A 21,350-nucleotide genomic window follows, 5' to 3' on the forward strand; every position below is an offset into this window, starting at 1 on the left:
ATGCCTGCAATAACTCAAACTCGCTCGCATGTAGCGGCGTACACAACAAAAAACAAAAAAAACATAAGAAATAAACATATTTTTGTGTTTTTGTGATTTTTATAATTTTTTTGGCTTTTGTTGGTTTTATATATATTTTTTATTATTTTATTTATAAATGAAAAGACAAACAGAATACCCTCAAAATCAGCTGCTCGAATGGAGATTGAGTACGAGCGGCTTCAATTAGGAAGATCCTTAGTAACAAAAATAAAAATAGATAAATCAAAAGCTCGGGCTGCCTCCGGAGAGCGCTTGGTTTAACGGGTCCTCAGCCTGACCCCTCTCTCATTTTTAACCCAAAGATGCTGTAAGGCGTAAAACCTCGCCTTCCTCCATGCTCGCCTTCTCACCAATGTAATGCTTCATATGGTGACCATTAACTTTGAAACTCCCATTCTTGTCTTCAATTTCTATCGCTCCATATGGGAAGACTTCCTTAAATGTGTATGGTCCATACCATCGGGACTTAAGCTTTCCCGGAAATAATTTGAGTCGGGAATTAAACAAGAGTACGGCGTCCCCACACTTGAACTGTTTATCACCTCTCAACTTTCTATCATGCAGCTCTTTGGTCTTCAACTTATAATTATACGAGTGTGCGTAAGCATGATCGCGGAGCTCCTCTAATTCATGTATCTGATGGAAACGGTTATCTCTAGCAGTCGAAAGATCAAGGTTAACTGTTTGAAGCGCCCAAGAAGCATGATGCTCCAACTCAATAGGCAGATGACAAGCTTTCCCATAAATCATCCGAAACGGTGTGAAACCGGTCGGAGTTTTGTACGCTGTACGGAAAGCCCACAAAGCATCATCTAATTTGTCGGACCAATCCTTTCGGTTTAGCACAACCGTCTTCTCAAGAATGCGTTTAATGCCCCGGTTACTCACTTCCACCTGCCCACTGGTCTGTGGGTGGTAGGCAGTCGCAAGCCGATGGGTGATCCCATAGCGTTGCAACGCCTTCTCCATCTGCACGTTGCAGAAGTGAGTGCCTCGATCGCTGATCAAGGCTTCCGGCACACCAAACCGAGAGAAAAGAGTTTTAGAAATCTCACTACAACTTGGGCGTCGTTAGTGGGCAAGGCTTTGGCTTCGACCCACTTGGAGACGTAATCAACCGCCACGAGTATGTACTTGTTCCCTCTAGAAGACGGGAACGGGCCCATAAAATAAATTTCCCAAATGTCAAAAATCTCGCAAACCTGAATAGCAGTTTGGGGCATCTCATTTCGGGATGAGATGTTACAGACACTCTGGCATCGGTCACAGCTTTTAACGAACGCATGAGCATCTTTGAAAATCGAAGGCCAATAGAATCCTGAATCAAAGACCTTCTTAGCAGTAAGAACAGCACCATGGTGACCTCCTGTCGGTCCCTCATGACAGTGGCTCAAAATTCGCCACCCCTCTTCAACATCTACGCATCTCCTCACCAGCTGATCGGCACCTATACGAAAAAGAAACGGGTCGTACCAAATGTAGAACTTTACGTCAACAAAGAATTTCTTCTTTTGCTGGTGAGACATCCTCTTAGGGAGGGAACCATCGACGAGGAAGTTAGCGAAATCGGCAAACCACAGGTAGCCGTCATCCTGGGCTCTAACAAACATAAGATTCTCTATCTGGAAATGGTCATTGATGTTGACCCCAACATCTCCAATCTCGGCTTTCTCAAGACGTGACAAGTGATCGGCCGCTACATTCTCGGCCCCTTTTTTATCACGGATTTCAATATCAAACTCCTGAAGCAACAGGATCCATCGGATGAGACGAGGTTTAGCATCCTGTTTGCTGAAAAGATAACGAATGGCAGAATGATCCGTGTAGACAACTGTTTTGGACAGAACAAGATAGGACCTAAACTTATCAAATGCAAACACCACAGCTAACAACTCTTTCTCAGTGGTAGTGTAATTCTCCTGAGCACTGTTTAGGGTCCGGCTCGCATTATAGATCGGGTGGAAGTGATTCTCCTTCCGCTGTCCAAGCACGGTTCCAACGACATAGTCGCTCGCGTCGCACATCAATTCGAATGGCATAGACCAGTCGGGAGAAATCATGATCGGGCCGTTAACGAGTTTGTCTTTTAGAAGATCAAACGCCTCGATACACTGTTCAGAGAAAACAAATGGAGTGTCTTTCTCTAGTAGCTTGGTCATTGGTCTCGCGATTTTCGAGAAATCTTTAATGAACCGGCGATAGAAACCAGCATGACCTAAGAAGCTACGGATGGATCTCACAGAAGTGGGCGGGGGAAGATTAGAAATGGTTTCAATTTTAGCTCGATCGATCTCGATCCCCGCACTCGAGATCCTATGTCCTAGAACGATGCCCTCACGTACCATGAAGTGACACTTCTCCCAGTTGAGGACTAGTTTGGTGTCGACGCAATGAGCCATCATTTTATCAAGGTTGGAAAGACAATGATCGAAAGAATTCCCGAAGACAAAAAAATCGTCCATGAAGACCTCCATGGAATCCTCGATCATGTCGTGAAAGATCGCCACCATATATCGCTGGAAAGTAGCTGGAGAGTTACAGAGTCCAAAGGGCATGCGTTTATAGGCAAACGTGCCATAGGGGCAGGTGAATGTGGTTTTCTCCTGATCACGGGGGAGATCGGGATTTTGAAATACCCGGAGAAACCATCCATAAAACAGTAGTACTGCTGACCCGCCAACCGCTCAAGCATCTGATCAATGAAGGGTAGAGGAAAGTGATCTTTCCTAGTGGCATCGTTAAGTCTGCGTTAGTCGATGCAGACTCTCCAACCGGTCACGGTCCTAGTGGGAATAAGCTCGTTCCTTTAATTGGTGACGACAGTCATGCCACCTTTCTTGGGAACCACTTGGACCGGACTCACCCAGGCGCTATCAGAGATGGGAAAAATGATTCCCGCATCAAGGAGTTTGATGATTTCTTTCTTAACGACCTATAGCATTTTCGGATTAAGCCTCCGTTGAGGCTGAACGACAGATTTGAAATTATCCTCCATGAGGATTTTATGAGTGCAGAACGAGGGATTAATCCCTTTGATATCGATAATCTTCCATGCTATCGCCTCCTTGTGCGCTTTCAGCACCCTCAACAACTTCAACTTCTCGACCTCCGTCAAGGCAGACGCGACGATGACGGGTAGCTTCCTCTCCTCGTCCAGAAATGCATACTCTAGATGATCGGGTAGATACTTAAGTTCTAAGGAAGGAGGAGGGCTCTCAACAGAGGGTCGGTCCCTCGGATCGTCTCGCACGATCTCAACAGTTGACTCTAAATCTAGGGGTGGTGACACGGTGTCATCCATCAATGGTGGAGCGGTTATGGCAACCATCTCGACCTCTGAAATCTCCCTATCGAGAATCTGTGAGTCCAAGGTAGGTCCTCCACAGATGTCAGTGAAAAACTCCCGCACATGCGATACGATGGTGTCAACGAAATATAGGGAGTCGTCCGCCGACTTGGGGTGCTTGAGTGACTGTCTTACGTCAAAGGTGACGTTTTCATCCCCAACTTTCAGAATCAATTTTCCCTCACGGATGTCGATCAACGCCTGTGCGGTGGCAAGCATTGGTCGGCCTAAAATGAGCGGGACACTATCATCCTCAAACATATCCAGAATGACAAAGTCCACCGGGAAGATGAACTTGTCGATACGAACAAGCATGTTCTCGACCACTCCTCGCGGGTATTTCACGGAACGATCAGCAAGCTGGATACTCATTCGAGTTGGCCTTGGTTCGCTAAGACCCAACTTACTGAAAACAGAATACGTCATAAGATTGATGCTGGCCCCAAGGTCGGCCAAAGCATGTCGAACCGTATCGTCGCCTAAGATGCAGGGAATCGTGAAACTCCCAGGATCGGCTATCTTTTCAGGCAACTTGCTCTGCAAAACTGCATAGCACCCAGCACTCAACGGAATAGAAGAGACCTCAACTAGCTTCTCCTTATTGGAAAGAATGTCCTTGAGGAATTTGGCATATTTGGGCATCTGAGTAAGCGCCTCAAGGAAAGGAATGTTTAGGTGAAGCTGTTTGAGAAGTTCAAGGAATTTGGAGTTTTTCTCCTCGTCTCTGTCCGATCGGAGTCTCCCAGGATAAGGCAGTTTGGGTTTATAGACTCTCAGAGGTGGGTTTGATGATGATGAAGGTTTATTGGCCGGCTTCGTACTCGCTGGAATAGTCTGCTGGTGTGCCTTGGCCGGAGGAGGCTCCATCTGGATCTCCTCGTCCACCTGCTCTTCTTCATCAACCGCAGGTGTGACAACTCTCGAAGGACCAGCCTCTCTTTCTCTTCTAGCACCGCTCCTAGTAGTCACTGCTTTGGCGAACCCTCTTGGATTTTTCTCGGTGTTACTCGGTAGTGAACCTGGTGCTCTCTCCGATAACTGGCTGGCAATCTCTCCGACGTGATGCTCAAGATTACTAGAGACGTGGCTTGGTTCTTCAGCATAGCATCGTGTTCCGCAAATTTCGCCTCATCTGTCACTTGGTTCCTCTCATCTCGCTTCAGTAGCTCAGCCATCCTCTCCTCTAGTGAGGCTTTCTTCTCATCTCGCCCCACTTGTTCCGAACTCTCCTGGCCTGAACTCCCCTGCCCGAATAGATTCTCTCGACGCTGGTTTTGGTATTGGGCTTGGTAGCCACTGGCTTGTCCCCCTTGATAGTTATTTTGATTTCTCCAGCCAGTGTTCCCGCCAAAGGCGGGGTTTTGATATCTCAAGGGGTTGTTGACGAAGTCAACTTTCTCTTGATTGCTACCAGACTTAACAGGACATTCAATGGTGTCGTGACCCCCTCGGCAAACCTCACATTTTGCGACGCTCTTAACGGTAAGATATCTAACGAGTTTGTTCAAAGCGTCAATCTGCGCCTGCATGCTAGTGTTCGAATCGACCTGAAGTACTTCTCTTGATGACGTGGAAGAATTTCTGCCCCCGTGTCCCTCATAGCTCGCTGCTAGATCATCAAAAAGGACAACGCACTCATCGGGATCTTTGTTTTTAAGGAGGTTCCCGTTAGCAGTCTGGTTCAACATCTCTCTCACGTGTTGTGTGGCTCCATTGTAGAATTTCTCGATGAGCATCCACTTGTTTAAACCGTGGTGAGGACAACTAAGAAGGAGGTCCTTGAATCTTTCCCAAACTTCCCCGAAAGACTCGTCGGACCTCATGCGGAAGGAATAAATCTCCTCACGAAGTCGAGCGGATTTAGATGGCGGAAAGAATTTGGTCATGAATTTCTCTTGAAGGCCCGCCAAGTGGTGATGGATCCAGCAGGTAGTGACTTCAGCCATTTGTAGGCTTTTCCAGCAAGTGAGAATGGAAAGAGACGGAGATAGATGGCTTCATTGTTCATGTTGCCGACATTGAAAGTTTCGCAGATTCGAACAAACATGTCTATGTGGTTTGAAGGATCTTCGCTCTCTAGCCCTTGGAATTGGAGTGCGGTCTTGATGAGTTGCATGACGTGGGAAGGAATGGACCAGTTGCCAGCGGCGGCACCGTCCGGTAAAGTGATGCTAGAATGAGGATTCGGAGTCGGCCTACCATAGTTAGCTACTACTCTCCTAGGTGGTTGGTCGCCCATGTTCCTATCCCTAGAAGAATCGGAAGAAATAGAAGAAGATGAAGAAGAATCAGAACCTTTCGGTGAAATAGAACGCTCTCTCTCGAACTGGACTTTCTTGGTATCTTCAGACGTTTCAAGTTTCGGCGGTCCTTGTGAGCGGGTACGACGCATATGACTTAAAAGAAAAACTAAAATTAACTAGGCTAATAATAAACTAAAAACAAATAAGCAAGTTAAAAAAAGAAAACAGGTAAGTCCCCAAACTCGAGTCGTTCTCTAATCGCCTCAAACCGTGTCCCCGGCAACGGCGCCAAAAACTTGATGTGCGAAAAAATATATATAAATAAAAAACGGATCGCAACTAAGCTTTAAAAAACCAAACAGTCTATCCTAGTTCACACAAACGGCAAGTGTACCGATCGCGTATAGCAAAGATTAGGAAAGTCCGGATATCGAACTCGAAGACACGTGAGAACGACTCAGATTATAAACCCTAATCTAAGTCCTACCGTAAAATATTTAATTGATTTTATTATTTTTTTTTATTTTAATTAATTTAAACTACCTTAACTTAACGAAACTAATTGAAAAACTTAACAAGACTTAACGGCACTAACGGAGCTCTCAAATATGATGAAGGTGAACCACCCAGGTAAGGTATCTTGACGACTATCAACGACGCTCGGGTGACAACGAACACATAAAACCGGGTTCTAAAGGTTATCTAACTAGACAATTATAAGGGAAAATAGGTCCCCACGATCAGTTTTACTAAAGACCCATAAAAACGTCTAGAAAGAATAATAAAGCACGGTTGATTTTCTAAGTACCCAATTGATTTATTACTTGGTCCGTATCAAAATCACAAATTCCTCTTTAGCTCGTAATCGTAACAAACCTAGGGAATAAGGGGTAATTCAATATTAAATATTAAATAATTCGGCTTACAAATTAACCTAATCAACGGCTAGAAAACCGCATGTGGCCTCGCAACGGCAAACTAAATCGAATAGACCAAAGAGATAAACCAACTCCTAATGTCTTGGTCCAACTAAAAGGAGATGAACCATTGATATGAACAACTTTAACCAATCAAACCCTATGGTGACGTCTACTAATTAGTCTAACATGCAATCCTAAACAAAACACGAAACTAATTCATGTAAAGATAAAATCACACGGGGTTTAATTAATATGATATTGAACAACTCAATAGCAATCATAGAATAAAATCATAATAATATGAACTTGACACTAGAAAATCAATTATATGTTCGTTACTCAACCCAAAACAATCATCAAAACATCGTCAATTAACCAAACCTAGTTAGTTCTAATAAGTTTAGCTACTCATTCATAATAATAAACAAAGACACAAAGTTAATAAGTTTGAAAATCGAATTCTTAATTAAATAAAACGGACAATCAAAACAATAATTAAAGCTTTGACCTTTTTACTCCAAACAATGATTGAGAAGCAAATAGTATTTGTGGCCCTTGTTTCTTCCGTCCAAACAGTTATATTTCCAAGCACAGTCTCCAAAACTCTCAAAATATATATTGGAATGATCTTCTACTGTGCCACTGCTCGCTCTGCTTCCTCCACCAAATTATGTCTCTAATATTTGTCTCGGCCCCCGTCCCTAAAGTCCATGAAATTGTGATGATAACTCTTTATTTATACATCACAAAACTAGGTTTTTCTCCTTTCTGGTTGTATGCGTCCAAAACCAAAGCCCATACAAATCATTCTTGAATTTTTCTTTATTCTTACGGGCCCTTACCAAAACTTTCTACACAAGAAAAGAAAATTAAAATAGTAAAGTAATATTAATTATTCAACCGTATCATATGAGCAATTATTATTATTTAAAAAAAACTCATTCAATCACTTCATGAGAGTTAACGATTTAATACATGACCTCTTTATCAAATTTACCATTTATACCATTCTTATTATTATTATTGTGACTTATTATTATTCACTCGTCGGCTCAAGTTATGTTAAATAACTCAATTGAGCTCATTGTCTCATAAAACCTTAAAAACCCACATATGAATCAGTTTAGAATAATATTTAAGAAAAACATGACTCAAAAGCAATTAAAAGTGTAGGAAATATTATTGAATTCATATATAATTTAGAGCACATCAAACATTCCCACACCTAAACATTTTTCGTCCCTGAAAAAGAAATCTGCACAGGATCATAACCAAGTGAAAACAACAAACTCCCAGATTATTTTATATTATTAAAACAATAGAAACAGCTCGACATATTGACCGCGATTGCCGATATTGTTGTCCACTTAAACCCAGCCACCAACCAATCAAGCCCCCTTTTGTATTAAACATTTTAAGTTCAAAAATCAAGGCTACACCTACCCCATCTCAGACAAAGAGAGCTAGAAAACTAGAGTCGAAGCAAACTGGCTCGACAAATCACCATAAGCCAAGGACTCGTTGATGGTACTAATTAGATGCACTCGGTTAAATTTTGATGGATGAATGGTCATGTGGAGGTCGTACGAGCTATTCCTAAATATTATTGGACTTTATCCTATAAATTCCTAATTTTTATTTATTGACTAAGAACCTTCGAGCCCCAATAGTGTATCCTTAGAGTCACTATCCCCTTGGTAACACGTAAACTCTAAGTCCCGTCTAGTATGTGCATCTTTGGCTCTTTTACTAACATTAAAGAATGCTTCTTTGGCATTTTACAATACATAACTTTTTCACAAGCATTTGCTTTTCTTAAACAACTTTTGAGAATAAACATACATAACTTTCAATACATATTTCTTTTCTTTTTTTTTCTTTTCTTTTTCTTTCTTTTTCAATCTTTTATATCACCATAAATATATAACTATTTCTAAGCTTGTAAAAAGATGGACATGTGGTGGTGTGCTGGTTTGAGTGCATCTAAGTATAACCATCTCAAAGTTTTCAGATTATGATAATCCTCCCTAAGCATCGAAATTCGGTTTCACCATTTTTCAAATTATATATATATATATATATATATATATATATATATATATATAAACTGCTAAAGAGGACTATCAAAGCTAGTTGGGCCTACCGACACATCCCAAATCAGATATGAAAACCATCCCTTCTTTTATTATTATATTATATATTTCAAAAGTTCTGAGAGTTCGTTAGCACATTAGTAATAATATCATTTCCTGCTTAACGTAGAACGGAAACAATTTTCAAGGGACATTTTCCTTTAAAACTTTTTTTTTCATATTCAGTCGCCCTAGCCACTTTCAACTTTCGGGTCAATGGCTATCCCGTATGTCTACAGGTAGATAACAGGACCAAACATATACAAGTATATATCACTCGAACTTATGTAGCCGACATAATTTTCAGCGAAAGACAAAACCACTTTTTTTTATTTTTTTATATATATATTTTTTATTATTTTTTTAAAAATTTTAAAATTTTTTGTCTACAACTAAGTAAAATAAATTCCATCCCCACACCTAGAACGAAATCGTCCTCGATGAGAACAAGGAAAAGAAATAAAATAAAAATAAAACTTAAAGTAATCAAAAGTAAAACAAAGAACGGGTTACTCCCCTGGTTTATATGCAGATTCTTCATCAGCTTTGTATCAATCAAGCGACCGTATAACATTTCATTCGCGGCCGCAACCCAGGGAGAACCAGTTCCAAAACGCCATCAGAGCTACCATGCGCATAATAATGCCTGCAATAACTCAAACTCGCTCGCATGTAGCGGCGTACACAACAAAAAACAAAAAAAACATAAGAAATAAACATATTTTTGTGTTTTTGTGATTTTTATAATTTTTTTGGCTTTTGTTGGTTTTATATATATTTTTTATTATTTTATTTATAAATGAAAAGACAAACAGAATACCCTCAAAATCAGCTGCTCGAATGGAGATTGAGTACGAGCGGCTTCAATTAGGAAGATCCTTAGTAACAAAAATAAAAATAGATAAATCAAAAGCTCGGGCTGCCTCCGGAGAGCGCTTGGTTTAACGGGTCCTCAGCCTGACCCCTCTCTCATTTTTAACCCAAAGATGCTGTAAGGCGTAAAACCTCGCCTTCCTCCATGCTCGCCTTCTCACCAATGTAATGCTTCATATGGTGACCATTAACTTTGAAACTCCCATTCTTGTCTTCAATTTCTATCGCTCCATATGGGAAGACTTCCTTAAATGTGTATGGTCCATACCATCGGGACTTAAGCTTTCCCGGAAATAATTTGAGTCGGGAATTAAACAAGAGTACGGCGTCCCCACACTTGAACTGTTTATCACCTCTCAACTTTCTATCATGCAGCTCTTTGGTCTTCAACTTATAATTATACGAGTGTGCGTAAGCATGATCGCGGAGCTCCTCTAATTCATGTATCTGATGGAAACGGTTATCTCTAGCAGTCGAAAGATCAAGGTTAACTGTTTGAAGCGCCCAAGAAGCATGATGCTCCAACTCAATAGGCAGATGACAAGCTTTCCCATAAATCATCCGAAACGGTGTGAAACCGGTCGGAGTTTTGTACGCTGTACGGAAAGCCCACAAAGCATCATCTAATTTGTCGGACCAATCCTTTCGGTTTAGCACAACCGTCTTCTCAAGAATGCGTTTAATGCCCCGGTTACTCACTTCCACCTGCCCACTGGTCTGTGGGTGGTAGGCAGTCGCAAGCCGATGGGTGATCCCATAGCGTTGCAACGCCTTCTCCATCTGCACGTTGCAGAAGTGAGTGCCTCGATCGCTGATCAAGGCTTCCGGCACACCAAACCGAGAGAAAAGAGTTTTAGAAATCTCACTACAACTTGGGCGTCGTTAGTGGGCAAGGCTTTGGCTTCGACCCACTTGGAGACGTAATCAACCGCCACGAGTATGTACTTGTTCCCTCTAGAAGACGGGAACGGGCCCATAAAATAAATTTCCCAAATGTCAAAAATCTCGCAAACCTGAATAGCAGTTTGGGGCATCTCATTTCGGGATGAGATGTTACAGACACTCTGGCATCGGTCACAGCTTTTAACGAACGCATGAGCATCTTTGAAAATCGAAGGCCAATAGAATCCTGAATCAAAGACCTTCTTAGCAGTAAGAACAGCACCATGGTGACCTCCTGTCGGTCCCTCATGACAGTGGCTCAAAATTCGCCACCCCTCTTCAACATCTACGCATCTCCTCACCAGCTGATCGGCACCTATACGAAAAAGAAACGGGTCGTACCAAATGTAGAACTTTACGTCAACAAAGAATTTCTTCTTTTGCTGGTGAGACATCCTCTTAGGGAGGGAACCATCGACGAGGAAGTTAGCGAAATCGGCAAACCACAGGTAGCCGTCATCCTGGGCTCTAACAAACATAAGATTCTCTATCTGGAAATGGTCATTGATGTTGACCCCAACATCTCCAATCTCGGCTTTCTCAAGACGTGACAAGTGATCGGCCGCTACATTCTCGGCCCCTTTTTTATCACGGATTTCAATATCAAACTCCTGAAGCAACAGGATCCATCGGATGAGACGAGGTTTAGCATCCTGTTTGCTGAAAAGATAACGAATGGCAGAATGATCCGTGTAGACAACTGTTTTGGACAGAACAAGATAGGACCTAAACTTATCAAATGCAAACACCACAGCTAACAACTCTTTCTCAGTGGTAGTGTAATTCTCCTGAGCACTGTTTAGGGTCCGGCTCGCATTATAGATCGGGTGGAAGTGATTCTCCTTCCGCTGTCCAAGCACGGTTCCAACGACATAGTCGCTCGCGTCGCACATCAATTCGAATGGCATAGACCAGTCGGGAGAAATCATGATCGGGGCGTTAACGAGTTTGTCTTTTAGAAGATCAAACGCCTCGATACACTGTTCAGAGAAAACAAATGGAGTGTCTTTCTCTAGTAGCTTGGTCATTGGTCTCGCGATTTTCGAGAAATCTTTAATGAACCGGCGATAGAAACCAGCATGACCTAAGAAGCTACGGATGGATCTCACAGAAGTGGGCGGGGGAAGATTAGAAATGGTTTCAATTTTAGCTCGATCGATCTCGATCCCCGCACTCGAGATCCTATGTCCTAGAACGATGCCCTCACGTACCATGAAGTGACACTTCTCCCAGTTGAGGACTAGTTTGGTGTCGACGCAATGAGCCATCATTTTATCAAGGTTGGAAAGACAATGATCGAAAGAATTCCCGAAGACAAAAAAATCGTCCATGAAGACCTCCATGGAATCCTCGATCATGTCGTGAAAGATCGCCACCATATATCGCTGGAAAGTAGCTGGAGAGTTACAGAGTCCAAAGGGCATGCGTTTATAGGCAAACGTGCCATAGGGGCAGGTGAATGTGGTTTTCTCCTGATCACGGGGGAGATCGGGATTTTGAAATACCCGGAGAAACCATCCATAAAACAGTAGTACTGCTGACCCGCCAACCGCTCAAGCATCTGATCAATGAAGGGTAGAGGAAAGTGATCTTTCCTAGTGGCATCGTTAAGTCTGCGTTAGTCGATGCAGACTCTCCAACCGGTCACGGTCCTAGTGGGAATAAGCTCGTTCCTTTAATTGGTGACGACAGTCATGCCACCTTTCTTGGGAACCACTTGGACCGGACTCACCCAGGCGCTATCAGAGATGGGAAAAATGATTCCCGCATCAAGGAGTTTGATGATTTCTTTCTTAACGACCTATAGCATTTTCGGATTAAGCCTCCGTTGAGGCTGAACGACAGATTTGAAATTATCCTCCATGAGGATTTTATGAGTGCAGAACGAGGGATTAATCCCTTTGATATCGATAATCTTCCATGCTATCGCCTCCTTGTGCGCTTTCAGCACCCTCAACAACTTCAACTTCTCGACCTCCGTCAAGGCAGACGCGACGATGACGGGTAGCTTCCTCTCCTCGTCCAGAAATGCATACTCTAGATGATCGGGTAGATACTTAAGTTCTAAGGAAGGAGGAGGGCTCTCAACAGAGGGTCGGTCCCTTGGATCGTCTCGCACGATCTCAACAGTTGACTCTAAATCTAGGGGTGGTGACACGGTGTCATCCATCAATGGTGGAGCGGTTATGGCAACCATCTCGACCTCTGAAATCTCCCTATCGAGAATCTGTGAGTCCAAGGTAGGTCCTCCACAGATGTCAGTGAAAAACTCCCGCACATGCGATACGATGGTGTCAACGAAATATAGGGAGTCGTCCGCCGACTTGGGGTGCTTGAGTGACTGTCTTACGTCAAAGGTGACGTTTTCATCCCCAACTTTCAGAATCAATTTTCCCTCACGGATGTCGATCAACGCCTGTGCGGTGGCAAGCATTGGTCGGCCTAAAATGAGCGGGACACTATCATCCTCAAACATATCCAGAATGACAAAGTCCACCGGGAAGATGAACTTGTCGATACGAACAAGCATGTTCTCGACCACTCCTCGCGGGTATTTCACGGAACGATCAGCAAGCTGGATACTCATTCGAGTTGGCCTTGGTTCGCTAAGACCCAACTTACTGAAAACAGAATACGTCATAAGATTGATGCTGGCCCCAAGGTCGGCCAAAGCATGTCGAACCGTATCGTCGCCTAAGATGCAGGGAATCGTGAAACTCCCAGGATCGGCTATCTTTTCAGGCAACTTGCTCTGCAAAACTGCATAGCACCCAGCACTCAACGGAATAGAAGAGACCTCAACTAGCTTCTCCTTATTGGAAAGAATGTCCTTGAGGAATTTGGCATATTTGGGCATCTGAGTAAGCGCCTCAAGGAAAGGAATGTTTAGGTGAAGCTGTTTGAGAAGTTCAAGGAATTTGGAGTTTTTCTCCTCGTCTCTGTCCGATCGGAGTCTCCCAGGATAAGGCAGTTTGGGTTTATAGACTCTCAGAGGTGGGTTTGATGATGATGAAGGTTTATTGGCCGGCTTCGTACTCGCTGGAATAGTCTGCTGGTGTGCCTTGGCCGGAGGAGGCTCCATCTGGATCTCCTCGTCCACCTGCTCTTCTTCATCAACCGCAGGTGTGACAACTCTCGAAGGACCAGCCTCTCTTTCTCTTCTAGCACCGCTCCTAGTAGTCACTGCTTTGGCGAACCCTCTTGGATTTTTCTCGGTGTTACTCGGTAGTGAACCTGGTGCTCTCTCCGATAACTGGCTGGCAATCTCTCCGACGTGATGCTCAAGATTACTAGAGACGTGGCTTGGTTCTTCAGCATAGCATCGTGTTCCGCAAATTTCGCCTCATCTGTCACTTGGTTCCTCTCATCTCGCTTCAGTAGCTCAGCCATCCTCTCCTCTAGTGAGGCTTTCTTCTCATCTCGCCCCACTTGTTCCGAACTCTCCTGGCCTGAACTCCCCTGCCCGAATAGATTCTCTCGACGCTGGTTTTGGTATTGGGCTTGGTAGCCACTGGCTTGTCCCCCTTGATAGTTATTTTGATTTCTCCAGCCAGTGTTCCCGCCAAAGGCGGGGTTTTGATATCTCAAGGGGTTGTTGACGAAGTCAACTTTCTCTTGATTGCTACCAGACTTAACAGGACATTCAATGGTGTCGTGACCCCCTCGGCAAACCTCACATTTTGCGACGCTCTTAACGGTAAGATATCTAACGAGTTTGTTCAAAGCGTCAATCTGCGCCTGCATGCTAGTGTTCGAATCGACCTGAAGTACTTCTCTTGATGACGTGGAAGAATTTCTGCCCCCGTGTCCCTCATAGCTCGCTGCTAGATCATCAAAAAGGACAACGCACTCATCGGGATCTTTGTTTTTAAGGAGGTTCCCGTTAGCAGTCTGGTTCAACATCTCTCTCACGTGTTGTGTGGCTCCATTGTAGAATTTCTCGATGAGCATCCACTTGTTTAAACCGTGGTGAGGACAACTAAGAAGGAGGTCCTTGAATCTTTCCCAAACTTCCCCGAAAGACTCGTCGGACCTCATGCGGAAGGAATAAATCTCCTCACGAAGTCGAGCGGATTTAGATGGCGGAAAGAATTTGGTCATGAATTTCTCTTGAAGGCCCGCCAAGTGGTGATGGATCCAGCAGGTAGTGACTTCAGCCATTTGTAGGCTTTTCCAGCAAGTGAGAAGGGAAAGAGACGGAGATAGATGGCTTCATTGTTCATGTTGCCGACATTGAAAGTTTCGCAGATTCGAACAAACATGTCTATGTGGTTTGAAGGATCTTCGCTCTCTAGCCCTTGGAATTGGAGTGCGGTCTTGATGAGTTGCATGACGTGGGAAGGAATGGACCAGTTGCCAGCGGCGGCACCGTCCGGTAAAGTGATGCTAGAATGAGGATTCGGAGTCGGCCTACCATAGTTAGCTACTACTCTCCTAGGTGGTTGGTCGCCCATGTTCCTATCCCTAGAAGAATCGGAAGAAATAGAAGAAGATGAAGAAGAATCAGAACCTTTCGGTGAAATAGAACGCTCTCTCTCGAACTGGACTTTCTTGGTATCTTCAGACGTTTCAAGTTTCGGCGGTCCTTGTGAGCGGGTACGACGCATATGACTTAAAAGAAAAACTAAAATTAACTAGGCTAATAATAAACTAAAAACAAATAAGCAAGTTAAAAAAAGAAAACAGGTAAGTCCCCAAACTCGAGTCGTTCTCTAATCGCCTCAAACCGTGTCCCCGGCAACGGCGCCAAAAACTTGATGTGCGAAAAAATATATATAAATAAAAAACGGATCGCAACTAAGCTTTAAAAAACCAAACAGTCTATCCTAGTTCACACAAACGGCAAGTGTACCGATCGCGTATAGCAAAGATTAGGAAAGTCCGGATATCGAACTCGAAGACACGTGAGAACGACTCAGATTATAAACCCTAATCTAAGTCCTACCGTAAAATATTTAATTGATTTTATTATTTTTTTTTATTTTAATTAATTTAAACTACCTTAACTTAACGAAACTAATTGAAAAACTTAACAAGACTTAACGGCACTAACGGAGCTCTCAAATATGATGAAGGTGAACCACCCAGGTAAGGTATCTTGACGACTATCAACGACGCTCGGGTGACAACGAACACATAAAACCGGGTTCTAAAGGTTATCTAACTAGACAATTATAAGGGAAAATAGGTCCCCACGATCAGTTTTACTAAAGACCCATAAAAACGTCTAGAAAGAATAATAAAGCACGGTTGATTTTCTAAGTACCCAATTGATTTATTACTTGGTCCGTATCAAAATCACAAATTCCTCTTTAGCTCGTAATCGTAACAAACCTAGGGAATAAGGGGTAATTCAATATTAAATATTAAATAATTCGGCTTACAAATTAACCTAATCAACGGCTAGAAAACCGCATGTGGCCTCGCAACGGCAAACTAAATCGAATAGACCAAAGAGATAAACCAACTCCTAATGTCTTGGTCCAACTAAAAGGAGATGAACCATTGATATGAACAACTTTAACCAATCAAACCCTATGGTGACGTCTACTAATTAGTCTAACATGCAATCCTAAACAAAACACGAAACTAATTCATGTAAAGATAAAATCACACGGGGTTTAATTAATATGATATTGAACAACTCAATAGCAATCATAGAATAAAATCATAATAATATGAACTTGACACTAGAAAATCAATTATATGTTCGTTACTCAACCCAAAACAATCATCAAAACATCGTCAATTAACCAAACCTAGTTAGTTCTAATAACTTTAGCTACTCATTCATAATAATAAACAAAGACACAAAGTTAATAAGTTTGAAAATCGAATTCTTAATTAAATAAAACGGACAATCAAAACAATAATTAAAGCTTTGACCTTTTTACTCCAAACAATGATTGAGAAGCAAATAGTATTTGTGGCCCTTGTTTCTTCCGTCCAAACAGTTATATTTCCAAGCACAGTCTCCAAAACTCTCAAAATATATATTGGAATGATCTTCTACTGTGCCACTGCTCGCTCTGCTTCCTCCACCAAATTATGTCTCTAATATTTGTCTCGGCCCCCGTCCCTAAAGTCCATGAAATTGTGATGATAACTCTTTATTTATACATCACAAAACTAGGTTTTTCTCCTTTCTGGTTGTATGCGTCCAACACCAAAGCCCATACAAATCATTCTTGAATTTTTCTTTATTCTTACGGGCCCTTACCAAAACTTTCTACACAAGAAAAGAAAATTAAAATAGTAAAGTAATATTAATTATTCAACCGTATCATATGAGCAATTATTATTATTTAAAAAAAACTCATTCAATCACTTCATGAGAGTTAACGATTTAATACATGACCTCTTTATCACATTTACCATTTATACCATTCTTATTATTATTATTGTGACTTATTATTATTCACTCGTCGGCTCAAGTTAAGTTAAATAACTCAATTAAGCACATTGTCTCATAAAACCTTAAAAACCCACATATGAATCAGTTTAGAATAATATTCAATAAAAACATGACTCAAAAACAATTAAAAGTGTAGGAAATATTATTGAATTTATATATAATTTAGAGCACATCAACTAAAAAGTCCCCGTCTCGATGACGAAGACTAAAATTTGAGTTTTGTTAACCGTTGACCAAAATGTTGACATTTGACCAAAATGTTGACCGACGGTCCAAAAGGTTGACCGCCGACCCGTTGGTGACTTTTGACCAATATTCTAGACGACCCGTTGGTGACCTTTAACCAATATTCTAGACTTAGAATAATTACATGATGTTTCTAGTCACAATTTAACAACAATCAAGTAATGTGCACTTAGCCACTTTTCATACAATCCTATGACTAATTCTAACTTCTACCACTTTCAACACTTCACAAGTAAGACTAACCACTTAGTCAAATAGTTCTAATTTAACCCATAAAGTCAAAATTCAATTTACCACAATCAATCTATTACAAATTATATTTATTTTCACTAACCAATATGTTGATCATCCTTAACAAGTTTTCAATCATAAAAACTGATTTTTCCAACGAACCAAAATTTGTGATTAAATTACCAAATAATTCACACATATTCCTTAAAGTATTAGGTATAACATATATTTTTCTTATAATCTTCCAATTTACACAAATATACAGAATATTCACACTCTACAACAACCTAATTTCCGTCTCTATTTTAACACAGCAGTACACAAATATTTCCCAAAAATTCTGTATTTGTCCAATTGATGCAAGACCAATTGGGTTAGATTCCCACTTCAATTTATAACATTCCATAATTGGAATCACACAAATTTCTATTTTTAATATCATGTTATATAATTTATAACACAGCTCAGAAAATTTCCCTTTCAATCTGGATTGCAAACCGATTTTGTAAATTAATAAAATCTAGTCAAACAAAGTTCAAAAATTATGATTATTGACTTTTTGAAAACTAGATTCAGTGTACTTAATCATAGTATCAAAAATCAATCAGAAACACCAACTTATCATCAAGTTATTCAATCTACAATCTAAAATACAGAATCTGTCAACAAGCAGATTCAAACCAAAAGTCACAAAAATCATGATTCTTATATTCTTATGATTTTAATCATTAAGGAAAATTTTTATACAGTCAAATCTCATGTCTTTCATTATTTTACTGATTTATAAAATAACATTTAGTTACAAAAAGGTTTCCATCTTTTCTTTTATAACAAAATACAAAATTTCTTTTAATAATCAACCTTGATTATTCTTGGTTCATTTTCACAAATTTAACTATTTTGATACTAGGTTTTCATGAACCAAAATCAAAATAGGAATAAGAATATGTACTAAACCATATTTACCTATTGCTTGGTCCAAGAACTCTATACCCTTGCTTCTAAGAATCACCAAGTTGTTTATGATATTTGAGAGAATTTTTAGAAAATACAAAGTGTGTGTGTGGGTGTGAAATGGACGGCCAAAGGAAGAAAAAGAAAGTTTTAACCTTCATTGTTATTTACTCATTATTACACCTTCATTTACACCCTCATTAAGTCATCATCAATTTGATTAAACTTTAGATAACTTTATTTTATTTAATTTGTGACATGTTACATTTTATTATAAATAGTTCCTAGTAATCATATGTTATGTACTTCTCTTTTGTTACTTATCATGTAATATATTATATGCTATGTTATTTAATTGTTCAATCTCTTACAACATATGGGTATGCAACAACTAATCATGTAACATCTTAAGCATGTAACACAATTACATCTATCACATATAATACATGTAACATATCATGTGTGACAAGTTTATTATAATATATCATATATTATAACATGTGTGACAAGTTTATTATTCTAGTTATCAATAACTAGTTACTCTCACTTAGGTCACAAACGACACCACTGACTCAATGTATGCATACATGACACTACATGTATAAGAGTTCCTTAACTTAGTTAACAGAACTAACTGGGTTTACTGACACAGTCAACACGGGATTTAACTGAGTTTAGTTAACGAAGTTAACTTAAAATTGCCGGGTGTCACAGTCGTCATCCCACTCCAAAGCATCTTTCACACACTAGCTCGTTCACATCAAATTTTCACCCATCTTTCAAGCATAGAAATGGATTATATTTCATCATTTTATATTTTTATATTTTTTAAACTAAATTAACTAAGTTGGTTTCAAATTAATATGTCGACACCTTCACAATTTAATATTTAGTAGAACTGAATGAAGAATAGTGAATATCGATTAACAAACGAACGTGATAAGTTGTTTATTTTTAATGTACAAGTTTAAATAAAACAAAACAAAACTAAACTAAACTAGATAGTCGGTTTTTGTCAAAACTAATAATGAAATAAGTTGAAGGACCAATCTTGCTCTTTCTTTAAATTCAATTTAAGAACCAGCGACTTGTATAGCATGCAAAACTTGTTGGTAATTTCCATATTATATCCGCCCGTCGCGTGTAGGTGACCGATTGGACCTATTGGGCCTATGGAATTCATTAGTGATGTAACGGGTTTATGGGGGTTACAATTGGGCTTTTATATTTGGTAACCACTTGTTAACCAAGTTAGGGTATCCCTATAAATAAATAGCCATGTTAGAGTTATTGTACAAGTGAGAGGGATTATTGTAATTGAGTTTTGTGCTAGTTTCTTGATTATAATAATACGTGAGTTTAACCTAAATATTGTGTACTCATTTGTATTTTCGTTATCAATTCGTTCTTGAATTTGTATCAAGAGCTATTTATAAAATTTATAACAAACCCCACCGTCATCGATAGTCGATCAAAGTTGGTGCTTTGCTTTACACCCACCGTTGATTGAAGCAAGGGTGGTTTTTTATTATTATTAAACAAGAGTTTTTAGTTTCCCAAAGTCCACGTCAAATTGAAGCAAGGATTATATATTTTTTGTTTCGACGCAAAGGAAGGACAGAAGTGGCTTAAATCTTTTTTGTCTTTTTGGTTAAATTAAAGTTTGATCGATACGTGGTTAGAGTTTGACGTAGATCCATGGGTGATAAGAAAACAGTGAAGACGAGCGGTGTAAGCGGGAGTGGGAACCCGAAGGCGTTCCAAAGTCCCATGCTTACCTCTACCAATTACACGGTATGGGCTATTCGAATGAAGGTACTCTTGAACGTGCATAAGGTTTGGAATACTATTGATCCGAGTGCAACTGATGATGATAAAAACAACATCGCGATAGCGTTGATTTATCAGTCGATCACGGAAGCGACAATCATGCAAGTGGGTAATCTTAATTCGGCCAAGGAGATTTGGAACGCAATTAAGACGCGTAATCTTGGGGCTGATCGGGTTAAGGAGGCAAGATTGCAAACTCTCATGAATGAGTTTGATGGTATGAGGATGAAAGAGACGGAGACCATTGATGAGTTTGTGGCGAAACTCTCGTGTACGGCGTCGAAGGCGGCGAGTTTAGGAGAGATGATCTAGGAAACTAAGATGGTCAAGAAGTTTCTTTCAAATCTACCCCGAAGTAAGTTTATTCAAATTGTTGCGTCTCTTGAACAAACTTTGGATCTCAAAACTTTCGAGATTGAAGAAGTGGTGGGACGTTTAAAAGCATACGAGGAGCGGATTCGGGAAGAAGACATGCATTCCGAAACCCAAGGTAAGCTTATGTTTCAAAGGTCTGAATCCTCAAGTAGTCTGTACAATGATCGTGAGACCACTCGTGGAGGTCGTGGACGTGGAGGAGGGCGAGGACTTGGTGGTCGCGGGTCGAGTCAAAACCGCGGTCATCAAGAAAACGCCATGAACCAGGAAAACCGTGAGCATAAGGGCAATGTCACACCCCCGTCTAAGGCCTAGGAGCGTGACTCAACAGTTGGTACCATAATTGTAAATAAATCAGAGTTGCGTTAATTTACGGAAGACTTATAAAACTTTAAGGATTAAAAGTGTAATATTTATATATACATTCAAAAGACGGGATTATAAAACACCCGTTTAAGTTACAAAATATTTATGTGTTTATAATTACAAACCACCATGTTTATATATTAAGTTACAAAAGAAATCCGAGCCATCGGATATATCAATAGCACTTCGACATTCCAAGTGCAAACTTGTTCACCTGCAAAATGTAAGAAAATACGTCAGCAACGAATGCTGGTGAACATGCTAAGATCTTTTACTTTATTACCCCTCGAGACTACGCATGCCTCGGCCCAACGTGGCTTAGGAATAACAAAGTTAAATAACACATAATAAATCGAGCCTCTACTCTAGGTCACCTCAGCAAACACCGCAGCGTTCGACGCAAAAATAAGATCTTTTACTTTATTACCCCTCGAG

At 40.6% G+C, this 21,350-nt stretch overlaps 1 protein-coding gene and 1 pseudogene across 1 annotated transcript; both read right to left on the bottom strand.

Annotated features, from left to right (window-relative positions):
* Positions 1 to 1,143: 1,143 nt before the first annotated feature.
* LOC143598586 (uncharacterized) lies at positions 1,144 to 11,971 on the bottom strand (annotated as a pseudogene).
* A 3-nt stretch (positions 11,972 to 11,974) lies between these two features.
* Positions 11,975 to 14,599, bottom strand: LOC143598588 (uncharacterized). The gene is made up of 3 exons (XM_077076771.1): positions 13,939 to 14,599; positions 12,460 to 13,840; positions 11,975 to 12,032 (listed from the first exon to the last, which is right to left on the bottom strand). Exons 1-3 carry the CDS (start codon positions 14,597 to 14,599, stop codon positions 11,975 to 11,977), a joined length of 2,100 nt encoding a protein of 699 aa, XP_076932886.1.
* Positions 14,600 to 21,350: the final 6,751 nt, after the last annotated feature.

This window comes from Bidens hawaiensis, unplaced genomic scaffold (assembly GCF_021521415.1).
Source record: "Bidens hawaiensis isolate Kalapana, Puna unplaced genomic scaffold, B.hawaiensis_p1.1 tig00050552_1, whole genome shotgun sequence".
In the NCBI taxonomy this organism is placed as follows: Eukaryota; Viridiplantae; Streptophyta; class Magnoliopsida; order Asterales; family Asteraceae; genus Bidens; species Bidens hawaiensis.